Here is a 23,366-nt window from a genome sequence, read left to right on the forward strand (position 1 = left end):
CACACCCGAGACATTACATAAATCTAATTTAGAATTAGACTGAGGTCCATACAGCTTATTGCTTACTGCTATATTCTTTGAGGTTCTGACAGGTGATTGCTAATAAGCAAATGAAATGTTATGTATATATGTATGTATCTGTTCATGGGTCTGCTTTGTTCCTCCTTTTCCACATTGCAATGAGTACAAAATCCAAACGGTCAGATAACTACTAGATAACTAACACGAATCTGCTTTCCTGGTGGCTACAGTATGGGACGGAGAAACCAAGTCTGCCCTAGTGCCAGCACTGAACAGTTAAAAAGAAGGACAGTGTGGCTTTCTGAAGTACCAGCACAGCAGCCTGCCACCAGTCCATTTGTCTTAACACCCCAAAGCTAATGAAGGCTGGTGCTAAGATTAGCATGTTCTACACATAGCTCTATAAATCCAGCACTTCCTAAGAGCATAGACGAGCCATGCAATTACATACATGTCCAAGAAAGAACATTTTGTTGGTTCTATTTATTTGAATAATCCGATAATTATCAGACTAAGGGATTATCAGAAAGAACAAATTTAGCTGAACAAATTAAATCTTTTTTCTTCCCGCCTGACAATGCTAGACCGGTTTAGGGATGCATGCAAATGCTACATATGCGGTATTACAGTTACCAGGAACAGCAAAGGGTGACCTTCAAAAAGTGTTTCTGTCAGAAGGCAATAGACAGTCTGCTGCTTTGCCGTCGTCAAGGACTTAAAGAAATAAAAGCAGTACAGTTGAACATAACAGTCCTGTGATCATTATCGTACATTAGATTAAGTGTTGTGAAACCAGAAATCAATACATGCATTTATACCATCTAAAGAGGACTGCCTTCAGACAAATGGAGCTGAATCAGACAAATGGGGCTGAAATTGTTATAGGGTTGACAATGAATGGAAGGCTGTGCATGGTGATTTTTAAGACATGACAAAAATAGCAGGTGCTACTGCCATGAATGTCAAGTGGGATACAAAGATCTCACACTGCTGCAATAATACAGAGTCCATTTTATGATGTGCATATCGTTTAATCGGCTGTTTTAAACAAAGTCATGCTGCTATGTTTGCAAAACTGTGAGTGAATCTGTGGTCCTCCGAGTGTTCGTAAACGAGCGTGCTGCAGTGGTCCATTTTAGGCAGGGGCTGGGCACCGCGGTATGCTGCAGTGCTCAGAGCTTTCAGCACACTCACTCTAGCTCACCCCTCCCCCCTGCCCCTCGCCCCACACACACACACACACACACACACACACACACACACATATTTTAGACCTGTCTCTCTTTCATGCTCTCCCACATGCACTTGGCTTTCTACTGCCCCACATTGCAATCTGTTTTCTGTTTAACAGTCTGTTTTCTACATACTCCTCCACTGTGCTTTTTTTTTATACCTATTTTTCTTAATCTCCTCTTTTGCAAGCAGATGCAAGCAAACACACAACACACACACACACACACACACACACACACACACACACACAAACACACACACAGGAGATGGGTGATGAAATGCCCCGGTCTGGTATGGTACAGCACACCTGCGCCACTGAGGACTGCATGACTTATCAATAATTAGTCTCAAACAACTCAAATAAGAGTGTTTTCACAAAAACTGTGATATTTATTCCCCAATAATAATAACAGCATGTACCTGATTACCAGTTATCCAGCATATGTGATAACATCATTTAGGAGATTTAGGGTCACTTATCTTCCTAATTTTTTCTTATAGAATTTGAGTGTCTACATGCCAATTCCAGAACATAGTACTGATTGCTTTCATATTAGTTTCAGTATACGTTACAGAATAAGCCAGAGCAGAATACTGTACTTTATTATAATTAAAACAATACACCTGGAAGTTAAATATATTATGTAAAATCAAAAGACTGAACTATTGAACTTTACTCAGCTCCTGTACTAAATTACTGTTACTATAATATATATTTCTTTTGCCCTAGAGGGCACTGTACTTGAAGATTGGTAAAGTTTAAAGATGATTTTATTGGGAACAGGGGACTTGACTGTGTACCACACTGGCTAGATTTTTCTGTACTGTTTTTTAAATGTCATGTCGTGTATTTTTTGCAATAAGAAAAATGCCATTAGGACAAAGTTTCCACTTTTTACTTTCCACTTTTTCTTTTAAAATATTTAATCTTGTTCCAACTTAACAGTTGACAGGATACTTACAAAGTAAACAAGACACTTATTTGCTTGCTTAAAAAACACACATATAGTGCAGAGAAAGTTTCAAGGAGTCATAACCAGACAGCAACCAAACAGCCACACTGATATGTATGTGTGTGTGTGTGTGCGCGCGCGTGTGTGTGTGTGTGTGTGTGTGTGTGTGTGTGTAAATTCTTATTACAATGTACACATTTCAACTACTGCTCTCTTTTACGGACTTTGTTTTACTCAAATCACATAGGCCACTTTTGTGTTATTATTCTGTATTTAAAATATTTTAACCTTACCTAACTGGACTGTCCCAGCATGAACCTTTACCTACCAGCACAGACCAGGAAGACACATTTTCTAGACTAAACACAACTTGTGACTGAATTATGAATTCATATTAGCTGATAAAAAGTCATACATTTTTCCTGTTTAAAAATAAATCATGTTACTTACCACATGGGACTTTCTTCCGCAAAAGGAAACTAAGAGTCTTCAAACCAAAAGTCTCAGAGAGAAAAATAGAATCCTAAGAATGTTCTCTTCAACATAAATCCCTAAACTCCTGGACTACTGTGGAATTCTTCTGTTGTTCAGCAATAATATAGCTCCTCACTTTGACATGTACACTAGTCACTTACACCAGACGCACACTGAGAGGTCTGAACATGGGAAGAGTGTGTGCACACTCCAGACATTTTTCTCCTCTCTCACTCATTTGCCCTGCTGCAGTTTTGCTGCTCACTAGCTTGTAGTGTCCTCTGATTGGCTGAGGTAATGTATGCCCTTTTCTTTAAATGGGAGGGGGGAGCTTCTGCTGTCTAACAAAGACCTCCTTCCACCTTGAATCTGACATGCACACAAGCCGGCAGGCACACACATCCTCATGCTAAAGCACATAAGTGCAAGCTTATGCACAAAGAGAGGACTGCTGAGCTCTGCAGTATTAGGCACAGTGCAAAAAGAAAAGAAAAAAAGGTTAAAGGCATGACAGTATATCGTGGTCAGAAAGGCAAAACGTATAAGGAATATAAGATATAAAACAGGACTTCAGTTTTGCAGCAAGCCAAAAAATTATATAATTGAAGAGGGTTAAAACCATAAAAACATAAAAATATGAGCTCTTGAAGTGGTTTCCCTGTCGCTTCAGTGATGGGCACTTCATCTGTTTGATATCTGCTATATATGGTTTGTGCAGTCCTATTTTCCCCAATAGCAAGGTGGGGGGTTGGGAGCAGTGATGGCAAGACCAAAGACCCATGGAAAGGCTATGGCAGATGCATTGTGGGAAAACAGTGCTTTAATGCCCATGAATAATTAAACCTCTACAACCCCATCCCCCAGCGGACATCTGAACTGAAAAAAACCAAAATGATGAAAGTGCTTTGGATAAGGTTCACAATGTCTAGGCTCTGTTATCACTGTGTACATTTTTAGCACACATAAGGAAAATAAGTCATTTTTGAGATATATTGTGAGAGATATATTGTGGGATCATTGAGTTCCGTTGTCTATATCTTGCATGTAAATCAAGATATTTCATATTTATCATGGCAATTTTTATGTCCAAAAAAGCTAAAGAAATAAAGATTAGATGATCATTTAAAAATGCTATATTCTAACTTGTATTTTATTCTGCACTCTACACTAGGTTATCTTGATTTGGTACAAACTTTATTAGCCAAGAACAATTGAAATCTTTCAGAGGATTTATACATATAACAAAAATATGATCAATTATGTAATTAATGAAGAGGCAATGGTTTCAATATGCATAGGCAAAAGAGCCATGAAATATATCTAAAACAACACAAATTTTTGTTTTCTGTACACATAGTAATTGATTATGGCACATAGAGAGAGAAAAGAAGAACAGTAAATGAAAACAAGAAGTTTGGAAGACATGGTACCAACAAGTCTACACAGCATGCATGCCCCCCCCCCCCTCCACAAAACACACATTGTATATTAATTTTTTTTCCAACAAGGTAGTAAAAAGCATTTATACTGTACTAACCAAAAAAATTAACAAAAAGGAGCAAATGTATGAAAAACACACATGCATAAAAACGTGCCTGGGTACAGTACGAGTGAAGAATGATGGAAAGGTCAAGAAAATGTAGAAGAGTGACTTGCTCCTTGCCTGATTATAAATCAAAATTTCGAAACAACTGAAAAAGCAATTATACAGAGGATAAGCAGGCCAATATCCTGTGCCAAACCATTACTGTTTCACACTGCGCCCAACTCACTCATTCATTCATTCATTCAATTCATAAACCTGTGGGGGACGTTCCTGCTGTTACCCCCGGATTTTTTGCTGGATTGCTGGGTTGCATCAAATACAAATGGCAGTGACAGTAAACATGATTGGCTAATGCAGATTTGGAAAATGTAGAAATGTTAGGGAAATTATCAGAATCTGATAATCTTGGTTCAGTCAGTCAAACTCCTAGAAGAGGAGGTGCTGTAAAACACCTGAGCCCAACGGAAGATGCACAGTTGTCAGGTCTTAGAATGAGTTGAGGTTATTTTCTCATTCTTAGTTATATGGTACTTGACAAGAATTGTGGTTGCAAAAGTTAAAATAACTGACCTCTTACACTTTGACAATTTACACAAAACAACTATTTGACTGTGGTTCATCAAGGTCACAATGAAACAAACATTTATGACACTGTTGCAATATATTATTAACTAAAAACAGAATCATATGTGCTTGAACTATCAATACAGTAAACAGAAGCATGCCTGCTCTAGCTATGAACACAAAAAAGGGAAGCTTGCCTGCACAAATCATGTTTAATGTTACTAAAGCGTTAAATATATGTTATTTTAAATGTATTTCATCATTATACTTGTTAGCCCTTGCACAGTCCTGAAGGTACTGTGGGTGCTGCCCTCCTCACATCCCTGCCAGCCAAAATGTACGCACTGCAGTTTCACCTGTTTTTACCTGGTGAAATAACTTCTCAGTGCTATAACAGCCTCTTAATTAATAGCCACCATTTCCTTCTTTAGTGCCAGAACTTTCTCTTTATCATTCAATGCTGCACTATACATTACACTTAATCTCTTACCCAGTATAGAAGGCAACTATTCTCCCTCCATTAGTTTTTTCTGCTCGTGTTTTCCTTTCACAATTGACAAACTTCTAGATTTACTAGGTTAAGCCTTCATCTTTGTCCACCTATGATTAGAAATTGTCTTCCCAAGCAATTACCAGGTAATAATAATAATAATCAGAGGTGGACATTCCAGGTTCAGAAACTAAAAGTCCTCACCAAGATTTTGCTCAGGCTTCCTGGATTGTGTTGATTCCACTAATTTTACCTGGATTGCACTAATTAGAAAATCCAGCAAGCTTGAGTAAAATCCTGGTGAGGACTTTTACTTTCTGAACCTGGAATGTCCACCTCTGATAATAATAATAATATTTACATATCATCTTTCACAAACCAGACTTGTGCAACACTAGTTAGACTCCTACAACACCACTAAGACCGCTAAAAATATTTCAGACATCTACAATCTATGTCAGACATCTACAACACTAGTCACACTCCTAGAACACTAGTCAGACCTCTACAACACTAATCAGACCTCTACAATAGGTGTCAGACCTCTAACACTGACCTCTACAACACTAATGAGATCCCTATAACACTAATGAGACCCTTACAACATATGTCAGACTGGTAAAAACATGTCTTGGGCTTGAGCAAGATTTAACAGGTGCACATCCAAAAGACGAGTCATAATTGAGTAACACACCACCGACATTCTTTGTCCGTCTCTCTCAGACAACAGTGATAGAGTATGTGAAACCATCGGATCTGAAGAAAGACATGAATGAGACCTTTAACAAGATGTTTCCTCATATCATGCTCACACTCAACAAGATCAGGAGGTAAACATACCTACACACGTGCCAACTTGCACACTTGTACTGCTTTATCACCTGATCACCAGCAAATACATGTAATAACTGCCAATAGCTGATACAATGGATAGCTGATATACTGATTAGGTTAATGCTGCATCCACACTGCTTGCCTTCAGGATCTTGGAATACTATCCCACACACTTGTTTGAATGGTGTATTTTAGGCACTCTAAACAGCCTATATAATTTACTATAACTATAAAATTTTTTACACCTAGGTATTCCTGCTTTTAATCTATTAATGGTGAAGTCTTATTTGTTTTTGTCTTGTTTTTATCATCATGATGATAAAATTTAATAATATATATTATTTTTGTATGCTCCTACCATAGATACTGGTATTTTCAGAGACTACAGCAAATTGAGAATGTTTGCACTTTAGTGGGGTGGTGTGTATTTATGCTGTAGTGTAGAAATATTGTCCTAGTGAGGGATCATCAAAAACAGTCCCATAGATGCCCTTGTTCAGGCTCCCTGGTGTTTGTGATAAATGCATATAACAGAGTGCTTAGTGGGGACAGTCAGTCTTCTAACAGGACTCAAAGGAACTGGGACAACATTCACTTTCTGCCCATGATTCTTCACATTATGCAGTAGTTTGTGGTATCTTTGCAAAAAAAGAGAACCGGTGTTCACAATCGTAGGTCATTGAACTTCAAATGCCATTGAACTTGTGGTAAACAATGGTAATTACCATATGTATGACATCACTGGGGAAAAAGTGAATTCATGGAAGTCATTTTGTTTCCCCTCTCAGGCTATATGCCAAATTCCTGCATTTATTTGCACTTAAATGTCATATTAGATACACACAATAATTTTCTTTTTTTTTTGGTTTAAGTACAAGGTTACAAAGTACTAAGCGTTACGAACGTTTTGGGAAATGCACCCCTGATTTTAAGTGTTTTTTATTTAGATTTTAATGACACAAACAAAACTTTTGATATTAATTAAATAATCCGGCTGAGGACTCTGATGCCATGAGTCCCAGAACGTGTGAGTGATGGAAACAACCTCTCATCAGCTGTGTTCTCCCACCAACATACCCCTCCCTCCTCCCTCTCTCCATTTCTTTGTGTTTTATGTGATACAAAGTGAGTGAATCATTTTGAATATGTGTCACTGTGTGTATGTATAAATATGTAATTCACCACAGCTGTAAAATATTGAAATATTAAAAAATGTAAAATATTTAAAATGGACCTTGAAAGTGCGTGAATTTGACACTGGAAAGCACAGACATTATATTTTAGTGAACTGTTCAACAACGGTTGAAAAGTGAATCCTCCATGTCACAGCTGCCATCTAGTGGCTGGCTGCAGTACAACATTTAACCTGCCCACTCCCATGTAAATGATTGACAGACACGCTCTGGATTTATACTACACAGCAAATATGTTCTTTGGGCAGTTATCATCAAATGTTGTGAACGAGTTAGACAGCAAAATTATTCAACTTGACAGCTGTATTAAACCTCGTTTTACCCTTTAAATGCGGGTTAACAACACTTTTGACATTTTAAAGAAACAATGTCATGTTTAGCAGTAAATTGTTGTTACGGACCATCATGATCAAGTTTTTTACAGTTCTTTTGGTAAGTGGCTCAGTTTGATATTTGACTAGCTAGCTAGCTAACTTTTTACTTTAGAGTTGGAGTTGAGGTTCTTCACATCAAACTAAATATCCTTTGACTTAAAACATTTTATATCTAACTCTGATGGATAACAGCTTAATAAAATTTTACATATTTTAAGTCAAACTATATCTTTGTTCAGCTGTAGCTAGCTAGTTTAGTCCTAACAGACCCTCTGGTTAAGCTCGCACGACCCCGTGCTTAATGATAGGCGTACCCTAACGAATGTGATCGGGGTTGGGGCGGAAATACTGTCCTGTCTAGTTTCTAATGCACATGCTTGGCTCTGTTAAAAATAGCCTACAACATACTGTATACTGCACTCCGTATATACTGGAAACTGTATACTGGTCCTCATACTAGTATGCATTACAGTTTCCACTATGCGACAAAAGCAAAGCATACTATGGGCCACATGAACGTCTAGCCACCAGAGATGAGCGATTCTCAAAATGTCAGACTATTTATCTTTTTAGAAGATTTTAAGAACATCTGCTGTTATAGCTTTCACTTCGGAGGAGTTTAAGGTGAGTTGAAAACATCTAAGACAGCTAAGAATATTCTAAATATATTAACAATTCCTATTTTTTAAGCCCTTCATACAGGTTGACAGAAGGGGTCATTACTGTCAACTTAATCTCAGTACACCTGTCCTTCATCTGTACTTCAGTGATGCAGAGCTGAAAAAAAAAGACTTTCACCCATCACAAGCTACTGTCATCTCCCTTGTCCATGCTCTGGATGGTACCATCACAGCTGGGAAAGGCCCTGGAAGCGGGCATTTTTCTTTATTAGCTCAACAGTGCCACATCCTACTGCACGGTTTTCGAGGCATTTGATGTTCCCCGAACAACCGTGCATGATGCTGTCCACCGCACTACTGAAGGGATTATGGGAATTTTCAAAAGAGTGGTCCATTTTCCTTCTGCTGAAATGAAGGACAACACTGAAGGTGCTGGCTTCTGCTTTCTGCCATGTGGCTGGCAGTATTGACTGCAGCCACATTTGGATAATGCCACTTAAGGACTTTAAAGAGGAATTACTTAATAGAAAACTCTTTCATTCTGTTTAGCTGCAGGCCATCTTTGACCAAAGTGGCCTTTTCCTGAATTTTCACAGGCTTACCTGGCTCAGGGCATGATGTCCGGGTCTTAGCAGCAGCTCTATCCACCACAAGGCTGGTGCATCACTGGAGATGGAGGTTTTCACTTTTTGGCTTCACCCATCTGCCTCATGACTCCATTTAGAGAGCCAGTACAGAATACAGTGCAAGCCAGGTACAACAGGCACCTGTCCAAGGCCAGATCTGTAGTGGAGAGAGGGCATTTGGAATGATGAAGGCCTGATGGCGAACAATCTTTTTAAAGGCTCTTGAGGAGAAATGGGATATATAAAAGGTCCTTTATAGTAAATCCAGGCATGAAAATGGTTCAGGGGTCAAAAAGGTGAGAAGACCGTGCTGATACGGTGACAGGTGACTTTGGGGGGTGCGCGCTAGTGTACAGCAACAGGTGATGCCACGGGGGTACGGCGACAGTATGGCATAATACTAAAAATACCAAAATTAAGGCAATACTGAAACGTGGCTATTGGAATGCAGAGTGCGGATTAGTTTACATCTTTAGATCCGCGGGGACGCTAGCGAACATTCCAGGAGCGAGTAACTAGTAGGCTACTATGATTGTGAATGTAGCAAAACGGTGACAGAAGCTACAGCAGCGACTAAAAATAATAGCAACATAATAGTAACAGCTTAGTAGCTTTCACATGGCAAGCCTTTCGTGACACGGTCTTCCCTGTCGTCTTTTCTCACGATAATGAAAAAATTTGACCTGTCTCAATGGATGGAGCCAGATCTGTAAACGCGAGAAGCCCACTTTCACCATTCCAGATGGCTCAGTCAAAACCATTACGTCTTAGTGAACCAATAAATAACATCAGCGGCGAAAATGAATGTAAAAAATATCAGGGTTCACGTGTTTTTATTTAGTCACAAAAGGCTTCTAACATGGGCTAAAAGCACAGGGTAGGCTATCAAATGACAAGAGTTTACGTCCCTGGATTCACCAGTTAGCACTACAGAGACACTAGAAAAAAATCTTGTTTCTTATTTTATGTCACTGTTAACTACACTGGGTTGACGCGAACTTAATAGGCCCATCTATCTACCTATTTATCACAAGAGCTTGTGGCTAGCTCTGACAGTGTTCAACGCAAGCTGTAGCGAACGGCAGTAACTTTGTTTTACCACAAAATATGAAAACAATTGAAACCATTAATCACCCAATTAAATCCACTGGGAAATGTACAATCTGGTAAATGTAGTGGTAAATGTACGATCTGGTAAATGTAGTGGTAAATGTACGATCTGGTAAATGTAGTGGTAAATGTACGATCTGGTAAATGTACGATCTGGTAAATGTAGTGGTAAATGTACGATCTGGTAAATGTAGTGGTAAATGTACGATCTGGTAAATGTAGTGGTAAATGTACGATCTGGTAAATGTACGATCTGGTAAATGTAGTGGTAAATGTACGATCTGGTAAATGTAGTGGTAAATGTACGATCTGGTAAATGTAGTGGTAAATGTACGATCTTCTGCCTTGTCCCCGGCGTAGATAGCACTAGGACCTGCGGCACAACATGAATGAAGAACGTTCGTATGATTGGACGCAATTTGGCCTCTATGATGGTTCTGGGCGGAAATTGCTGGCCAAGTGTTCTGTTTGCTTATTAAGTCAATATGATAATATTATTATTATTATTATTATTATTATTATTATTATTATTATTATTAATATTATATATATATATATATATATATATATATATATATATATATATATATATATATATTTAAACCCCCCCCCCCCCCCCACCTTCAAAACAGCGAATTTCTCCAAAAGGTGACAGATTTTCATGCCTGTAAATCAATCTAAGCACTAAAAATTACAGAATACTTTCTGTGTCAGTAATATAACAAAAATCATACCTTGCTTTCAGGTGCATTCAACCTTTGCCCCAGTGGTAATCGCTTGTTCTTGCCCAACTTGTCTCTCACCAACGATGACCTCATGGTGCCTGCAGTGGATGAGCATGAAGATGCAGAAGAATGACATGGAGATGAAGATCTGCTACTCTATCTGCTCCTGAAGCTGCCATTGCATTAAGAGAGCATGACTACAAAACTGGTGAGGACTTGCTCCAATATTCTTTCAGTGTTACCCTTGTTGATATTACACTATGCCCTTTCCTCATGGAGAGACAGACTAATTCATTCAAACTAATAATAAAGTTTTCTATTATTAGTCTTGCCTTATTAATCATATTCTTATTAATGTACTATTAATTGTGTCCCTTCTAGTAGGTTCACTGCTTCATACCATCCTAGATTGATGTTGGTATGAATAAAAATGCATTTAGCGGTACTTCAACACACCACAGACTGTATTGAAGCAGATGGCCTCCCCCTTTATGAGTCTGGTTTCTTATAGCTAAAACAAAGTTTTCTTTATCACTGTTACCTTAAATACGCTTGAAATGTTTTTTGAACAGCATGCCAATAAATATATTTTGAACTGAATAGGTTTGACTCATTACGTTTTACGCCAATCCAGCAATTTACTTAATCAACAGAAAATTGAAAAAATCATTTTCCCTCCTCTTCCCTGTTTTCCCTCATTGCCTTTCTTCCCATTCTCTCTGCTCTTTTATGTCTTTCTTCACCTTCTGATGCTCGTTCCTTCCTCTCCTCTCTCTCCAGTGCCTGTCTCTCTTGTATTTCCTCTCGATCAATAAACATTTTGTCCTCCTCTCTCTCCTGCATAATTGTGAGGACAGAGCCAGTGAGATCCCATTTCCTCTTTAATTGGGTGGAAGGGGGTGGGTCTGTGGGCAACACAGAGAAGGGAGGGGCCACTTCCACATCCTGGGCAGATGAGTCCACTAGAACAGGAGGACGTATGGAAGGCCTCTGCCCTAGGGCCTCATCCATTAAGGGGTACCACCTCCAGGATAAGGCAGTGGTCTCCCCTCCCTCTGCCCCAGGGCCTCATCCATTAAGGGATACCACCTACAGCAGTGGTCTCCCCTCCCTCTGTGCTAACTCCTGTCTTTGGGGCCTTCAACTCCTACATGTTACCATTCCTACATGTGGAAACAATAATTCCCATCTAAGCACAGAGATTTTTACATCTCTTGATTTTTGATGTTAGTGGGAAATTTAAGTGTAATATAGGCAACATTTTTTTTAAAGTATTTACATTTATCCAAAGTGAACACATCAGTATGTCGCTAACACAATGTTCAATACATGGAATCAGTGGAAAAAAAACCCTTTTAAACACTCTAACCCTAAAATATAAAAACACTATATTGTCAAAAGTATTCGCTCACCTTCCTTGACTCACATATATGAGCTTAGGTGACATCCCATTCCTAATACAAAGGTTTCAATATGAGGTTGGTCCATCCTTTTGTAACCTTTAGATAACGCAGTAGCTACGTTAGTTAACTTACAGGCTCTTTGAATCGTTATATCACAATGGTTCTCACCACGGGGAATGTAATCCACAGATTTAGGTTGATAAATCTCAGCTGCAAACGTCACTCGCACTGTACTTTGGGACGTGTAGCCTCGGGTCGGCTGGCCATCTTGGACTCTGAAAGTTTGCGCGTTTTTTCCGATAAATTAAAACAACCTGTACTCAAAAAACTGTATTGAAACATATTAGGCTTAACTCTTTTTACACTTTACATCGTATATTTACACATTTAAGTCAATCGCTAGTAGCTTATACTAATCGCTAACAGTGTTGCCATAGTTACTTTGAAACAGTAATCCGACTACTGACTACTTCTTTAAAAAGTAACTCAGTAAAGTTACTGACTACTTGCTTTTAAAAGTAACTAAGTTAGATTACTTTTAGTTACTTTCAGCAGAGGCTGATCCCCCGCCCCTATAACATGAAAATGACTAGTTCTGCCAATACTCACTTTATTGACATGTATTTTAACCGGAACATCAAAAATGACACTGGCATTTGTAAACTTTTTCTTGAAATAGGCTTACATGTTTTTTAAATAAATAAATAAGACAGTCTTTCTGTTCAACTCCGCCCACTTACAGGGTTGCCAACTCTCACGCATTGAGACACACGCATTTGACCGTCTTCACACGCTCACACGCCACACTTCCGATTTCTCACGCCGAAAAAAATCTAGTTTATTTACCTCTGATCCACATCTATGACTCAATGAGTTACTAGTCCGATCTGGCGCCAACCACCGGCGATCGATAGATCGCGAAATAATACTGAATTTAGTCCATTTTACACCCCGCCCGGTAACAATTTACGTTCGCCGCCAACCCCCGGTTTTTTTTTTTTTTCAGGTTTGACGTTGTGTTTTTGAAAGTAGACAGCACTCTGTCGCCAGCACAGAGTGTACAACGGACCTTAATATTGTCTTCCTTAGCCGAAATAAAATCAAAATAATGCCTGTATTTCCCAAGTACGTATTCCTGCAGGCTGGATCAGCTCCAAATAGGAGGGACTAAACTCCAAACAGGTCGACCTTCACTCCAAATGGGCGTGGCCTTCTCTTAGATCAGTTGTTCATTTTTTTTGTGCTATAGTTAGTTCCAGCTGCTAAAGGCGAACCTCAACTTCCATATTGTTCACATCTGACTTTGGCGCCGCAGAGCAGAGATGACGTAACCGCGTAAGAAACGTGTAGCCAAAAAATAAGAATGAATAAATATAACCTACGTTCCCCCGAAATGCAGAAATAGTAACGCACGATGTTTTAGATAAGTAACTTTAATCTGACTACTAGTTTTAAATAGTAGTTGCGTTAGACTACACGTTACTGAAAAAAGTAGTCCGACTACAGTAACGCGTTACTAAGTAACGCGTTACCGGCATCACTGCATACAACGCAACGTGTCCGTTATTTAACGGTCTATTCCAGTCAACGGTCCACAATGGAGAGTACGCAAGCAAATACTCGTTTGGGTTTTTTTAAAAGGCTGCATCTTCCACAGATAAATAAACTAGCCTTGAGTATATTTGGGAGTGAAGCGGCGATCGAAGAGGAGTGTGATCGGCAGCAGCAAACAGGACACTGGGTCATCCATCCTCTCAGCCCCCTAAGGTCCTCTCACCGTTAGCCATGCTAAGTAGCTAACCTGCATCAGCTAGCTGGCTAGGTGTCTACCTGTATAAATATATAAAGTAAACATGTTACTTATTGAGTGCTTCATAGCTAGTTCGCTCATTCCGAATACAATATTGCACATGGTGGTGGCTTGTTCACTTAGAGTAGACAGATGAGCTAGCTAGCTTAGCTAGTTAGAAAGCTGCCTTCATCTTCATCACAGTGGTCGTGGTCCTAGCCTAGCCTAGCTACATGTAGTGTGTGTCTTTTGGTTTGCTTCCCAAGTGCTAATGTTTCAGTTTAGGGTGAGGTGGTCTGTTGTTAAAGGCATGTGAAAGGCCCAGGGCGTAGGGCCAGGTTGGGATACAGTCCGATTATTTTTAAACTTCACCAGAAACTTGAGATCTATCACCTCAAGAAAAAACTTGAAACATTAAATGAATTAATGATGTTGTAGTTCAGATTCAGAAGAACAATACGTGTGGAGATCAGTGTGAATTTTGGTAAATCTGTTGAATATTTTTTTTCCCTTCTCTTCTTCCCACAGGCACTACTATGTTATGTTTATGGTGCTGTTGACATTTGTGAATCTAGTAACAGTTCCTCTGGAGATGGCGTTCTTTGGAGAAGCATTTGGCTCAATAAGTAACATACGGTTGGCCTTTAATTTCTTTTGTGACATACTATTTTTAATTGATATTTGCCTTAATTTCCGAACAGGCATTCTCACAGAGGACAGTGAGGTAAGAATCTTTTTTCTGTTCACTCTTCTTGCAAAATAATATATGCCAATAGCTGACAGTGATATCTGCTGGAAATGATGTTCAAATAATTATTAATTATTATTATTATTAATTATTTGAAACAGAGTTGTACCGTTTGTGGTATATTCTCATTCTCCCCTTCTGAACTGTGTATGTAAATCTTTTCTTTTTCATCTCTACCTCTCTTTAGATAGTGCTTGATTTAAAAGCAATAAGGAAAGAATACTTCACCACCTGGTTTATACCAGACATTCTGTCCGCCGTTTCCATCGACTTGATCATTATTCTAATGGTAAGAATACAAAGAATAATATTTATTTTATTAGCATCTCACCCCTGCTGTGCCCATGCATATACATTGCAGTAAAATGTTAATGCAAATAAACATTAAACCAAAAGAAAGTAACAAGAAATGTCAGAAGCTTGGAAGAATTTTCCATGGAGCCATTTTTTTGTTTCAACACATAAATACTTGCGTCCCACGTGCTTTACGCAGTTGTTTTCTGTGGTTCCCACGGCTGCTTCTGTACAGTACTGTCAGAGCCGGTCAGTGCTCTGTGCTCACTACACCCCCTACCGCTCGTGTCAGCTGAGTCAGTGCTTACAAATGCAGTGAGAGGATGTAACAGGACTAACCTGGTTATGAAAACAGAATACAACACCATGAGACTGAACTGCAGCAACAATTACATTTGTGTTCTCTCATCTCCAAGTGTGATGTGAGCAGTTACATTAAGCTAATTTGCTAGTTTCGTCAGTGGTGTTTCTAGACTTCAACTGGGAAATGATAAACATGATGTTCATGTGTACATACATGAAATGAAACTAAGGTCTAAGGCTGGTCAAGACGGTGTTTCATTTTGTACTGTATATAAAAAAGACACGCATAACACATCTATACACACATGGACACACGCACAATGACATGCAGTGTAAAAATCTGGAACTCTTTTCAGGATCATGGCAGTAAGACAACTGAAATACAAACTGGAAAGATGATAAAAGTACTCATGTTTGCACGGGTCTTCAGTTTACTGCGTGTGCTGCGTTTCTCCAAACTTGTGAAGTTTTTCTGTGATTTGCAGCGGGTGAGTCATGCCAGTGTTTGATCACATTAGTGTAAGCATCACTTAATATCTGCTACTGTACATGATTATGAAAGCCATTCAGCTTTACTTCAGTGTAGTGAAAATGCACCTGAATTATCTTGATCTTGTGGACTTTAACACTGAATATCTTTACCCCTGTTGGCCCTTATAATTTATCGCTGATTCTTGGTGCGATCTAATATAAAAACCTGTTATGTTCTAAAATAAGACACAACCAGCGACGGGCTGGTACAAACATACAGATGAACAAATACACAACCCTCACTAATGAGCACCACCCATTTGAGTACACACAACGAACAACACAGGACAGCACGAACACTTCCGCTGCTGATGGAGGCATCCAGTATGGGGCCTCCGTACCATACTCAAAGGGACAGTGTTACACATTTTAATTACTTTTATCTCACGTGTCTTGTGTCTCGTCCATTTACAGGATTTGGAAATAAGTCTTCAGCTTTTTTTCAGAATTACATTTTTATTTGTGATGATGATTTTGCTGTGCCATTGGAACGGCTGCATTCAGTACTTTGTTCCAATGCTTCAAGAATTTCCATCAGACTGCTGGATTGTAAAAGAGAATATTTTGGTGAGCTTCCCCTTCTGTGCCATGTGCTATAAATCCAGTAATGAAAGGGTTATGTCGTCATGTCTGTGTGGATGGAGGCAGACATGTTTCCCCTATTTTTTTAATATGGGATTTGAGAGGTGAGGTTGTGTGTGCATATTTTGTAGTAAATTATCTTTTAAACTTTACAGAATAGTACATTTGAGGAAAAATACATATTTTGCCTGTTTCGAGCAGTATCTCATATGGTCAGGATTTCTTATGGATCTGAATACCCACCCACAGGTATGTCAAGGTTACAAACCCTGTCTTCCATTTGATTGGGTTGATTTTGAGTATTAATTATAGATAATATGTATGTTAGAATGTCAACATCAGTTTTTGTGTTTGCTAACAAGCCCTTAAGGCAAACTGGTTTATTAGTTAGTAAAAACAATGTTATGTACATTGAACTCAGCGGAAGTGAGCTGAGTTCAAGATACTAGTGTCATTGCACAAGCTACTGCAGTCTATGCTTATATAAAGACTTGCTAAATGGAGAATGAGACTGTTAGAACTGTTTTCTTATATATGATATATGATATATTCTTATATATTCTTCAGATGAGTGGGATATATGGGTTGTCATGATAAGTGCGGTGTCTGGAGCAGTAATGTACATAATGTTATTTACCAATATGCTATCAGTGATGGTTAACAACGATGGATCAGAATCCACATTCAAGAAAAAGGTACTTCTGTATGTACCATGTCAGAAAAAGAACTAGGCCAATCTTAACATAAAAGTACTTGTACCCAATTTCATCAGTCTGTTTCTTATAAGACCCAGTGACCAGACACCTGATGATATGCCTGGCAGAATAAGTGAGAGAGCTGAGCTTTATTGGCCCAATATCAGTAAACAACACAAACTGTTGTAGCTCAAGCTGAGTTCAGTTCCAGCAGGAGGAGCATCACTGCACTGCCGTGCGTGCTGTATTTCAGATGCAGCATCTAGAAGACTACATGACCTACAGGAAGCTTCCTAGGGAATTGCGCGCTCGGATCAGAGAGTACTACAAGGCACGTTACGAAGGACAGTGGATTAATGAGAAGAGCACCCTCAGTTTGGTGTCAAGGTCTTTGAGAGAGGTGCTTAACAGTGTTGATTGAAGTGTTTTTCCTTTAGTATTATTCTAAAGTACAATGTTCTATGAAGCTGCGATGTATTTCTTCCTTCTCTGTAGGAAATCTTGACGGTGATGTGTGGAAACCTGCTGAAGAATTGTCCCATGTTCCAGAACTGTGATATAAATTTAATCAGTTCCATAATTTTAAAACTGAAATATGAAGTGTTCCTGGAAGGAGACGTCATTATTCAGCAGAATGCTCCAGGTGATCGTATGTTCTTTATCAAGCATGGACAGGTCATTGTGGAGACAAGCTCTTTTCAGGAGGAACTGTGTGATGGGGGCCATTTTGGAGGTTAGGAAATACATGTTTCATTGTGAGATTACACAATAGGATTCACAGAAGCTCTGTGGTGTTATTTATTATAAAAGACAGGGCTCTGTTAACCTTTGACCTGGCTTGTGCTTTTGTCCAGAGATGACCCTCCTGACCAGAGAAGGGCAAGGAGCTACAGTTCGCGCTCTGTCGACCTGCCGTCTATTCTCCCTTTCCGTAGATGACTTTGATCAGGTCCTGCAGGAGTACCCCGACGCCATGATTACCATACAGAGTGAGCAGCGCTGTGAGGAGTGAGTAGACTGCTTACGTGTTTGCAGTGGATTGTAGTGTCGAAAAACTAAGTCAGTTTTGCTCACTGGTGAGCAGTGTGTGCAGGTAGTACCATTTCTGCATATACCAACCCCCTGACATATAGTATGTTGGAGGTTAGTTGTTAGCCAGACATAGTCTGACAGAAGCCATGCTCTACTCTACTCCCTATGCTCTACTCCCTACGCTCTACTCCCTATACTGTACTCTACTCCCTATGCTCTACTCCCTACGCTCTACTCCCTATACTGTACTCTACTCCCTAAGCTCTACTATACACCCTACACTCTACTCCCTATGCTGTACTCCCTACGCTGTACTCTACTCCCTACACCAGGGGTAATCAATTAAATCTTTCCGCGGTCCATTTTTGGCAGATAGCTCAGACCTTAGGTCCGGGTCCGCGGTGGCGAACGAAAGTTGTTGAGTTGTTGAGCGGGGGGGGGTAACACTCAAATGGGTGGTGACCGTAACACTCGTCTGAAAATAAATTCTCCGGTTTAAAATATAGTCTCCCGTTAAAATTTTTAATTTTTAACCGCGGTCCGCCATTTGGTGATACCTGCCCTACACTCTACTCCCTACGCTCTACACTCTTTGCTCTACTTTACTCCCTACGCTGTACTCCCTACGCTCTACTCTACTCCATACACTCTACTCCCTACGCTCTACTCTCTTTGCTCTACTCTACTCCCTACGCTGTACTCCCTACGCTCTACTCTACTCCATACACTCTGCCTACGCTCTACTCTCTTTGCTCTACTCTACTCCCTACGCTGTACTCTCTATGCTGTACTCTACTCCCCACGCTCAACTCTACTCCCTATGCTGTACTCCCTACGCTCTACTCTACTCCCTACGCTCTACTCCCTATGCTGTACTCTACTTCCTACGTTCTACTCCCTATGCTTTACTCTACTCCCTATGCTCTACTCCCTACGCTCTACTCTACTCCCTACGCTGTACTCCCTACACTCTACTCCCTACGCTCTACTCTCTTTGCTCTACTCTACTCCCTACACTCTACTCTTTTTGGTCTACTCGCTTTGCTCTACTCTACTCCCTACGCTGTACTCTACTCCCTACGCTCTACTCCCTACGCTCTACTCTACTCCCTACACTACTCCCTACGCTCTACACTCTTTGCTCTACTTTACTCCCTACGCTGTACTCCCTACGCTCTACTCTACTCCATACACTCTACTCCCTACGCTCTACTCTCTTTGCTCTACTCTACTCCATACACTCTACTGCCTACGCTCTACTCTCTTTGCTCTACTCTACTCCCTACGCTGTACTCTACTCCCTACACTGTACTCTACTCCCTACGCTCAACTCTACTCCCTATGCTGTACTCCCTACTAAGGCTGGGCGATATGGAGCAAAAATAATATCTCGATATTTTTAAGATGAATGGCGATATACGATATATATCTCGATATTTTTTCTTCCCAAAAGGTAATAACAAAGAGGCAGTAATAAGTCAAATCTACGTCCCAAATGATTTGAGCGAGGAAGAGAGGCGGGGCAGGGCGGAAGTTGTTAAAAAAGAAACTCAAGTAAATTCACTATTCATAGTGTTGTGCGTGAATGATGCGTTCATTGAACACGCTCATTGTGTTCGTTGAACTGGACGCAACACATTTTTTAATAACTTGAACGTGAATTAGTTCACGTTGTGTCATGAACGGTAGACATCACTGTAAATCAGCGTTTCTCAAAGTGTGGGGCGCGCCATTTTGGTGGTGGGGCATAGAATTTCCCCATCTTCTGAGGTGGGGAATTATTGAAAAAGTTTGAGAACCACTGCTGTAAATGAACGTTGGAATTTGTTTTCCATTGAAAACTGAGTGACATCTGTTTTCTCTTTTGAAACGCAATGAGAGAAAGTTCATCCCTCGCTGGTGCCACTTAAATCATGTATCACCAGACAAATGTGGTGCATTTCCACTAGGTCCTGCTTGGCGCGGTACGGTTCGATACGGGTCGATTCGCAACGGAACGGTACGGTCGCGTTGTGTTTCCATTACAATGGTGAACCACCCCAATGTGGGTGGAGTCGCTGTTGGCGCGCGGGTTGTAGTGTCGTGACATCATTTGTATGCGACCACAACACCGGTCGATGCCCCATAACACATAGCATTATTGTATCTTATTTATATTTATCTTCATTATTGTATGTGGTTGCTCTAATTATTGATAATTTGGTATTACTCAAACAGGCTGAACACACCCTGCATAAAAAGCATCAGTCATACAATCAAATGAAATCAAACTTTATTATGAAATATAGATATTTAAAGTACAACATATGTAAATAAAATAGTTATAGTTAAAAAAGTGCAAAAAGCAAATTACCTAAAAATAACGTATAGCTTTATATGAAATAAATATTTATAGTACTACAAGCAACATTTTGTGTGCTTTTACTGGCATCTGTCTCGCATGGTGTTCACAAGTTCGCCAAGCACCCCGAGGAAAGCCCGGTTGAAGGAAACATTTCCCGCTCGCCTCGTCAGTGGAAGGGGAATCTTGAACGTAAAAAATAACAAACATTAAACACAAGCATTCCCGTGAAAGCAACAACAATATAGCGTAACTGCACAAAATGTGTAGCACGTCATCGCTGCTCGTGCTTTGTTTATGGCTACAGCTAGCAACTAGCAAGGCTAAGAGCTAGCTATTGTACAGTAGTGACTGTGGTGGTAACATTAACTACAAACACAGCTCTAAATTCCTGCGTTTACAATAGATGCGTTCATATTACGTTCATATTACATCTTTTACGAGCCTAGTAGTAAAACTGAAATCACAATACACTCACCATTCTCCGTGGCCTCCAGCACCGACATTGTCCGGCACGTTTTCTCTTCCGTTACTGGCTGTCCGGTGACCGTATATGACATCCATTTGCTGGAACCATTTCCAGTCTTTGCGGTTTGCTCCGTGGCGTCCGTTATGGTCCTTCACCGCCCGGTAATCGCGTTAAGCTTTTTTAGCTTGGACCGACCGGCACTGCTGAACGGACCGCTGGTAGCTATGAGTGGCCATTAGCGCGGAAACCTCGCTAAAAACCTTTACATTTCTAGTGGCCCCGTCCAGTTCGCCCTGGATTTTTTGATCGCTGATTATTAACAGAAAGGTTTGTACCTCGGCGTTTGACCAGGGAACAGACTTCGCTCCTTGGGTTTTAAAAATGGCTGAGGAGTCCATAGCATAGCGGAGGAGTCGCTCTCCTGACGCAACCTGTGACGACACTCCCTGGCCAATCAGTGTCATGCTGTTCCTCCACGTCACAGAACTGTACCGCTTCGGAACGGTTAGAACCTCGAGCGAGTCGGTACGAAAAAAGTACCCAAAGGGGCGGGCTCACAGGGAAGTGGTACTAATGGAAACACTCACAAACCGTCGCGAATCGAACCGTACCGCGCCAAGCAGGCCCTAGTGGAAATGCGCCAATGGTTTTGACGTTGTGTGCGCAATGCATTGTGGGCAACGTAGTGTCCGGCTGAGAATAGTTAACATACTGGCTAGTTAATAACATACTGGCTTCCGCACGACGTTACCCGTGATGAATTGCAGCAGAGCGGGGTAGGCATAGCACGTATAGTACGTATAGTGATTTCTAGCTTGTAGTTGTCACGTCTGGCTCCGCCCCTTCTAGTCTCGTCGTTTTTATGTTTTCCTTGTTCTTGTCACGCCCCTCTGTTTCAGCTGTTCCGTGTTAGCTCGTCTTAGTTTTACAAATGTGTGTGTGTGTGTGTTTGTATTGCCTATGTAAAGACTATACCTTCGGGGATCATTGTCGTTTCTTTATCTCCTAGTTGGTGTGTATATATAGCCTATGTCCAGACTATACCTTCGGGGATCACTGTCGTTTCTTTATTTCCTAGTTGGATGTGCACGGCCGTATTCACGCCTTATCTGTGATTCGTGGTTTTGATTAGCTTCGTGTTTGTGTGTGGTTAAAGTCTCTGTTCCATTTTCAGGTTCGTAGTGTTTTAGGTTTTCAGTTCATGTTTGGTCTCTGTGTTCTCTAACGCGTGATATCGTGCCTGGCAATACATGTATGTTCTGTTAGTCTTCATGTTCATATATGGCCGTTACTTGCTTCCCGTGTGTTTGTTCATGTCGGTGTATGTAACAATTAGTTGTACTCTTGTTTGGTCTAGTTTTGTGCCCTTGTCATTTCCGCTGCCTTTTAGTATATTAAGCGTTAGTTCTCTATTCATCATGCCACGTCATTCGCGGTCCACTCGCGTGTCGTCTGCAAATGTAAGATGTGAAATAAAATCGAATGAGATTGTACTCTCTACTTCGCATTTGTGTCCGCCCCTTGAATGCGCAACAGCCAAATCGTGAAAAAAAAACATTAGAATATCTCACGAAAAAAGTGAACTGAACTTTGAACTATTTCATAATTAAAATTGTGAACTTTGAACGTGAACTGTTCACTTTGAGCATGTATGAACTGAACTCGAACTAGTTCAGAAAAGCTGTGAACTGGCACAACACTGACTATTCAGTATGGAAGTAAGCGGTTTCGTACGCAACCCATAACACGTGTAACTAACGCGACATAGACTATATCGATATAACGATATTGTCTCATCTTATATCTCGTATGAAAATATATCGATATTTCTCAAAATCTCGACATATCGCCCAGGCCTACTCCCTACGCTCTACTCTACTTCCTACGTTCTACTCCCTATGCTGTACTCTACTCCCTATGCTCTACTCCTTATGCTGTACTCTACTCCCTACGCTTTACTCTACTCCCTTTGCTGTACTCTACGCTCTGCTCTGTACATCTCTGCTGTATTTACAATGTCTTTGTTAAATATGCCTGAATGTTTAAAAAAAAAAAAAAGCATGTTTTGTATTTATTAAAGAAGCAGAGCAGAAACATGCTGCTTCCTCACCTGAGCCTGAGTGACATGGTGATGAGGACCTGTGCTGATTTTGATCCTGAGAGATATATGTTGTTTTTTGTTTTGTTTGCTTGTTTGTGTTTTTTTACACTTGTTTTTCACAAATTTTTTGTTTAATCAAAAAATGACCCGATGGCAAATGTTGATTGTTATTATTGTTTGCACATAATAAATGTGAGTCTACTCTTTTCGAACTCTCTTCAAATGTGTGAACTCTTTGTTATATTTCAGCAATAGGGGTGTAACGGTTTACAAACTTCACGGTTCGGTTCACACCACAGTATGGACCCCACGGAT

At 40.2% G+C, this 23,366-nt stretch overlaps 2 protein-coding genes and 1 long non-coding RNA gene across 10 annotated transcripts in view; 1 reads left to right on the plus strand and 2 right to left on the minus strand.

Annotated features, from left to right (window-relative positions):
- The window catches only part of syt2a (synaptotagmin IIa), a 72,320-nt gene extending 69,383 nt beyond the window's left edge, over nt 1-2,937 (minus strand). For both annotated transcript variants that reach the window (XM_076983790.1, XM_076983791.1), the window contains exon 1: nt 2,658-2,937. The gene's annotated coding sequence lies outside the window, so the exon portion shown is untranslated. The remainder of the gene's footprint in view (nt 1-2,657) is intronic.
- Nucleotides 2,938-10,767: 7,830 nt separating this feature from the next.
- LOC143485022 (uncharacterized) lies at nt 10,768-12,426 on the minus strand. Its single transcript, XR_013122774.1, has 3 exons — nt 12,335-12,426; nt 11,507-11,600; nt 10,768-10,861 (listed from the first exon to the last, which is right to left on the minus strand). It is a non-coding gene; the product is annotated as an uncharacterized LOC143485022 (long non-coding RNA).
- A 751-nt stretch (nt 12,427-13,177) lies between these two features.
- Nucleotides 13,178-23,366, plus strand: part of LOC143485112 (potassium/sodium hyperpolarization-activated cyclic nucleotide-gated channel 2-like) — a 65,016-nt gene continuing 54,827 nt past the window's right edge. For 2 of the 7 annotated variants that reach the window (XM_076984325.1, XM_076984326.1), the window contains exons 1-10: nt 13,532-13,933; nt 14,484-14,679; nt 14,891-14,992; nt 15,657-15,788; nt 16,246-16,398; nt 16,569-16,662; nt 16,981-17,108; nt 17,362-17,508; nt 17,604-17,841; nt 17,963-18,116. In XM_076984325.1, the coding sequence (XP_076840440.1) occupies nt 13,764-13,933; nt 14,484-14,679; nt 14,891-14,992; nt 15,657-15,788; nt 16,246-16,398; nt 16,569-16,662; nt 16,981-17,108; nt 17,362-17,508; nt 17,604-17,841; nt 17,963-18,116 (1,514 nt within the window). In that variant the 5' untranslated portion in view covers nt 13,532-13,763. Of the gene's footprint in view, nt 13,502-13,530; nt 13,934-14,483; nt 14,680-14,890; nt 14,993-15,656; nt 15,789-16,245; nt 16,399-16,568; nt 16,663-16,980; nt 17,109-17,361; nt 17,509-17,603; nt 17,842-17,962; nt 18,117-23,030; nt 23,258-23,366 lie in introns of those variants that run through there. The other 5 variants (XM_076984330.1, XM_076984328.1, XM_076984331.1 and 2 more) reach the window with 5 other exon arrangements.

Source organism: Brachyhypopomus gauderio, chromosome 21, assembly GCF_052324685.1.
Source record: "Brachyhypopomus gauderio isolate BG-103 chromosome 21, BGAUD_0.2, whole genome shotgun sequence".
NCBI classification, from domain to species: Eukaryota; Metazoa; Chordata; class Actinopteri; order Gymnotiformes; family Hypopomidae; genus Brachyhypopomus; species Brachyhypopomus gauderio.